Genomic DNA, 6227 nt, shown 5'->3' on the forward strand with positions numbered 1-6227 from the left:
AATAAAAATGTAATGTTCGTTTGTTCCTACCAATTCCTTTGAAATTTTCACACAACGCTGCATTCGAATACGCACGTGTTTTTATATAATATACGTGTCGAAATTCCCCCCACTGGGGGGAGATGAACAGGATTAAGGCTTACCATAAAGAACTCTGCTTCTATTTCTACTATTTTAGATGCGGTTTTTTGTGTTTTTGATTCCGTTTTAATAGGGCACGCCAAGAGAATGTACACTAAAAAGAAATTTTTCGAAAAATTTCCCCCCACACGGGGAAGTGTTATACATTTATACACTTTGAGCCACAACAACGCGTGGCGGGGTCTGCTAGTATTATATAAAAAAACAAACTTATAAACTGACCTTTCTCTTTTATACAAAGCAAATAAAACAATTTATAAAATTTCCACTATTTGTATATCATCAATTGATGATATATGTTTTGTTGCAAGCTTTTTTCTGCATGATATCCATTCTCACGCCTTGTGTTTTTATCCCATCGTTTAAATTTATGTATTACATACATGTATAATTGCCATATGCTCATAAATGTAGGAATGAAAAATAAAATAATGTAATAAAACAGGAAAGAAGACAATTTGGAGGAGGCTGGGGGTAGTCTATAAACTTAATTGTACATATGTAAATACAGTTAATTATATAGGGGAAACAGGGAGACAGCTGTGAACTAGAATTTGAGAACACAAAATAGTGATTAGACTAAAATATAACTAATTTCTGTGGTTAAAGCATTGTGAGGAATTTGGTATATTTTTGATAAAAATAATATATAAGAAAACACTCTTGCAAATTTGACTGTTCCTTACATCAATAGGTGGCAGATTAGCGAGCTTGCTGGATTACTGAGCGTATAGGCCTAAGGGTAATGAACAATGTGACCTAGTACTGATTCTTCTTGGAGACATGAGGAAAAATAGTACAGCATGCTGACAATAAACAGGATAGAAGCCTGAGTAAACAGGAGAACTGGATGTCTAACACAGCTAATGTTTTCATGGAAACAGAAGTGTATAGGCAATCGCACTAGGGGGATGTGCTGGATAAATGAGGACCCAGATTAGCAAGAATGTACTGTTTTTTATGATTTAAAAAATTTTTGGATGTCTTGTTTATATAAAGGAATAAGCTACAATAAACACAATAAAACTGATTTCACATTTTGCTATAAACCAAATTATTGTAAGATATTAGATAATAAAGATAGAAGATATCTGTTCTGCAATAGTCACTTATAAAAAAAAATGATGATTTAGTAATTTTCTTTTATCAAGCAGACATTATAATAGTGACTAAGAAATTGTAAATGTTGAAAACTTGAATGCATTAATCTTTCAAAAGCATTAACAATGCAGAGTTTTTGTTACAAATTGTGCCACTGAGTTGTAATTTTTATCATTTCTTCACCAATACTTTTTAATTTAATATTATTTTTCAATTTATTCTCATTATTATTTTATTTTTTTAATGATTATCTTATTTATTTTATACATTTAAATATATGTAACACTGACTTCTTATATTACAATATCATCTAAAATTAATTTTAAGCCACATTTTTAAGTTTCACTTCTATATTCATTTTGTAACATTTTCCTATTCCACAGCCACATTCCCTTCCATTAAATCACAGCCGTAATGTTTGAAAACATCTGTACAATCTTCATGATGATGATGATGATGATGATGATGATGATGATGATGATGCCTGTATGTAATGAAAAGGCTTCCCTGGTGCAATCATTTTTAAACTAATCCTTGGAAGAGTTGTTCTATGGTATGAGAAAAATCTATGAAAAATTATTATGCAAGTTTTTATCTACAGCCTACAAACTATAGCTATCTCATAGTAAAGATTTCACTAAGCTGTGGATCAATAACTATGAAAATATTCTGTATAGAGGAAGAGTAGCATCTTGTATGTGGGGAACTACAGGTTGCCAACTTCTTTTATATGTCAAGTTTTATAATTTAATTACTGTGGCAGATGTTTTGATATATAAGTAGTTTATGCATAATCATGTTTTCAAATCTTCAGAAGTCTGCTATAAATATTATATTTCGTTTGTAAGCTATTCAAAAAGCCTAAAAATAAGGGGTTAAGGATTTGGTAACAAAATACAAAAAAGTGATTCTTCTTGCATCCGTTGTCTTATGCTGATGCAACAAAAATGATGCTCAGAATTTTTATAATAGTCTCATCAAAACTACACAAAGGAAATTTTGGAAAAAATTGACATCTAAATAAAATTTATATACATTGCAATTACAACTTTTATTTATCATGATGTAGTTTAGTGTTTTTTCATGTCTTTGGGCATATTTGCTTCATATATTATCATATACATGAGGCTAGAATTTATTTTGAATTTTTGTTTTACAGATGCGTCTCCGTCCATGGTTTCGAGTTCGATGTATTCGCGATTGGTTGTGCCTCGCTCTATTGTTGACTTCACTTAGTTTGTACTTCAACCATAGAGTTTTTAATCCTCAATATCACTCTACCTTCAGTGGTAAGAAAATAAAGACTTCTTAATCTATTTTCTTCTACAAAAAAAAAATCTCTTGCTTTATATTCCTCGCCATTTAGGTTTCGATTCTTCGACTACTTTAAAGAGGAGCATCTTAAATCAGATCGGAAATGAAAGCGGAAGTACATCCTGTATTAGAAGTCGAATTCATCGACTTCTTACCGAAGTAAATTCTTTGTAAATTGAGAATAGTTTTACCTTAATCGCTTCGTGTTTTCATTATTTATTCACCGTTGCAGATCGAAGAGAAGACTCTTAGATTATGGAAAGAAACTAATTCCAAAATAGCGTTAGTCAGGGGTCAAAGTTCGATCATCGCACGAGACTTCTCTACTTATCAAGCAGTACTAGAAAATCTGGGTTTTATCGTCAAGACGTGGTCGTCCGGCAACAACTCCGGTAAGGACCATTCCCGAATTTTTCTGTCCTTCGTTAGATAAGTTAACCTTCTTCTTTTCCTTCCTTCTTTGCAGACAATCTTCGACCTCATCTGTTGATCTGCTTCACCTTTTCCGATCCTTTAAACTGCTGGCAGAAGAGTAACAGGCAGGGTGTTAAGTTGAACAAACTCCCTTCTCTTCGTAGCAATATTTGGCAAAGAGAAGCCATTTGTTCCCTTCTTCGCAACTCTAACGTATCTTGTTACGTCCTGCCATCTGACTACGACGTCTTTATTTCATCTGCCACTTCTTCTAATCTCAATTGGTTAGTACAACTTCAATCTGGAGAGAATTGGAAGGTGCTGGAAGCATCGGACATTATCAAACAAATGGACGAGTAAGTTTACATTTTTATACTTTACATCTTTAATCCCTCTTTACTGTAGGTTATATTGTTTTCTTGGGTACCCCAAGCTTACATTTTAATAAAAAAAAAATATAATAAATTTAATACTTTTGCGATGTAAACAATGCTTATAACAGTATAAAAATCCTTAAATTAATTTCACTTTTAGTGCTTTTCATTATTACATAAAATATTTAATTTATTCCTCATAAATTCCTGATAAAACTTAACATTTTGGTTAGTTAAAGTAAATAAAAAATCGATTAATTTACTCATAAAAATTGTTTAAAAATGTAAACTTTTTTTAATATAAAGAAGCAAAAATTATACACGGATTCGTACTGAAAAGCATTAAAATTTTTTCTATCTTCCTGCATAATTATTCACTAGTTTACATTAAAGGTTTATAAAACTTTAAGATTTAAATATAAAAGAAAATTTTATTTTGAAATAATTTATTCACATGTAGATGTGTAATGTTCAAAAATCGTAATGTGACAGATTTCGTTCCATTCGAGCCATTATACAACCTTATCCATCGTTACCTCTAACAATACTGGGGCAACCTGTAACCCTTCGAATCTACATCCTCATCACATCGACCTTCCCTCTAAGGGCATACTTACACACGCAAGGAATCGTTTACAGAAGGCATTTGGTAGGGAATAGAACTTTAAGAAAGGTAAACTTTGCTTTATTCTCTACAATTCCACGTCACACAGGTGATGTGTTTCAGATTTTATTTTTTTTTTCTCTCTCTCTCTCTCTCTCTGTTCTTGCAGATACCGAGCCAAGTATGGAACATGAATCAGTTCTGGAACCATCTAAGGATTAAAAATGGCGATCATTCCGTCAGATTAGCTATAAGAAGATTGTTTGGTGTTCTGGTTCAGATTTTATTATCCCTAGAAACCCTGCTTTCTACCGAAGATAATGCTCAGAGAAGGCGAGATTTTTACTTTAAAAATAATGCCGTCATTTGCATATCAATTTTATTACTTGAAACACTATAAAATTTTCAATAGAAGTGTGAATTTATATATAAAATTTTCATTCTAAGACGTTCTTTCCTCTTCTTAATCAATTTTCATAAGAATCGTAAATCAGTTTTTAAGTAGAGGATTGGCTTAAATATTCTAAATTGACTAATTTATAATCATGATACTAACGTTAATTTTATTCGGAATATATCGTCTTTACTATTTATTATTTTATTCAAAAATTCTAATTTTAATTTTATGTAAAGATTTTTTGAAATTTATCTCTTAAAGTCAATAAGTAAAAATACTTAAAGCCATTACAATCCCCCGCTTTACGACTGATTTAAATTTTACATTATGACCGTATGAATGTATTATTTGTGCGATATTACATAGTTAAAATTGTATTTTATTATAGTAGATTCCTACTTTACAAATCCCCCGCTTCTACGACTGATTTAGATTTGCTGTTAATTAAATAAAATGCCATATTGGTCATCTCGTTTCCGGGAACATAATCATGGCGCTCACTTTACGGCGGCTTTTTATTAACCAATTAGGACGTAAAATCGTGGTCCTACTTTACTTTATAAACTATATAATTCGATATTTTAAATACGGAACCAGTTCTCGAGCGATTTTATTATTAACTTACAACACCTCTGGCTAAGAGCACTTCCATTCTTTAACAATTGATTCCCTCAAGTTCTGAAAGTGTTTAATGTAAATATTTTTCAAAACTTTCCATAACAATACGATCTACAACAATTATTCGGTGTAATTATCTAAATATATTACACTATAAATTAAAAAAATACGCCACTACGAAGCCACGAGTAAGCGTAAACAATACTTCACACAACTTAAACACCATCAATTAACGCTTAAACTCAGCGGCGTGTTAACTTATGGACAAAAAAAAGGGAGGAAATTGCCTAGGGCCCCGCTAGCAGGGAGCCCCAAACCAAACTTTTATAAGAAAATTTTTTCCCCGTAAAAATTCCCTCGAAAAAAGAAAATAGATACATGGAAACCCCTAATTTAAATTTGCCAGAGTCTCACGAAGCTGTAATTGCTTAAACTTTTATTAATTAAAGTACATTAAGAGTCAATTATCCATCCTGTAATCGTGTTAATTGCTACGTATAACGGTGTTACAGGTGTCAACAATGCTTCCAATTGTTAGGATTCGACATCCTGTTCGACATATCCCTGCACCCGTACGTAGTAGAAGTGAACGGGCAGCCAGATATGAGGCATACAGACAACGTCATGACCAATAACATCAAAAGGGGTGTAGTTAGTGACACCACGAACTTAGTATTCGCCATAGATTCGGTCAGCGATCGAGTTACAGAAGCATTAATGAGATTAGATCCGGAAGCAATTGGAATTCTGGTAAGTCCGTTTCTTTGCTTATCAAGTATCAATGAACGTGAGGGATGATAATGACGATGATGATGATTAATTTTCTCTTTCAATCAGGGCATTAACTGTCGGGTTAATCACGAATTTTGTTTGAGTTATACCGATTTAAATCTCTTATTGGATACCCAAAGAGAATATTTGAATAGAGGAGGATTTATTCAGGTCTGTAATCCTCTTTAACATTATAAATCATTTTAAAAATGGATTCTATATCGTATTTTTCACATTATATATCTTTAAGTTATAGTTTATAAAGTAAATAACCCTATAATTAATCTAGAATTTAGGAAATTCTCTACAATAAATTCAAAATCTTTAGTAAAAAGAAAGGTCTTACAAGTGTTATTTTTTCCCTGTTTTTTGTCAAAATTTACTTGTCTTCTCGACAATTTTCTTGTATAATATTTGCATTTTTTAAAGATGATTTATGTAGATCTATGCAAATTTATAAAGACCGATTCACTTATAAACAAGAAAGGGTTAT

General features: G+C 31.7%; 1 protein-coding gene across 1 annotated transcript in view; it reads left to right on the forward strand.

Annotated features, from left to right (window-relative positions):
• The window catches only part of LOC111617653, a gene marked incomplete at its 3' end in the record, with an annotated part of 11149 nt that extends 5244 nt beyond the window's left edge, over window positions 1-5905 (forward strand). The window contains exons 4-11 of the mRNA XM_023358926.1: window positions 2402-2531; window positions 2609-2715; window positions 2789-2948; window positions 3023-3326; window positions 3837-4017; window positions 4118-4281; window positions 5476-5713; window positions 5801-5905. Coding sequence (XP_023214694.1) covers window positions 2402-2531; window positions 2609-2715; window positions 2789-2948; window positions 3023-3326; window positions 3837-4017; window positions 4118-4281; window positions 5476-5713; window positions 5801-5905 — 1389 coding nt within the window. The remainder of the gene's footprint in view (window positions 1-2401; window positions 2532-2608; window positions 2716-2788; window positions 2949-3022; window positions 3327-3836; window positions 4018-4117; window positions 4282-5475; window positions 5714-5800) is intronic.
• Between the last annotated feature and the right edge of the window lie 322 nt (window positions 5906-6227).

Source organism: Centruroides sculpturatus, unplaced genomic scaffold (genome assembly GCF_000671375.1).
Source record: "Centruroides sculpturatus isolate CEXI.00-Female unplaced genomic scaffold, Cexi_2.0 scaffold3280, whole genome shotgun sequence".
NCBI lineage: Eukaryota > Metazoa > Arthropoda > Arachnida > Scorpiones > Buthidae > Centruroides > Centruroides sculpturatus.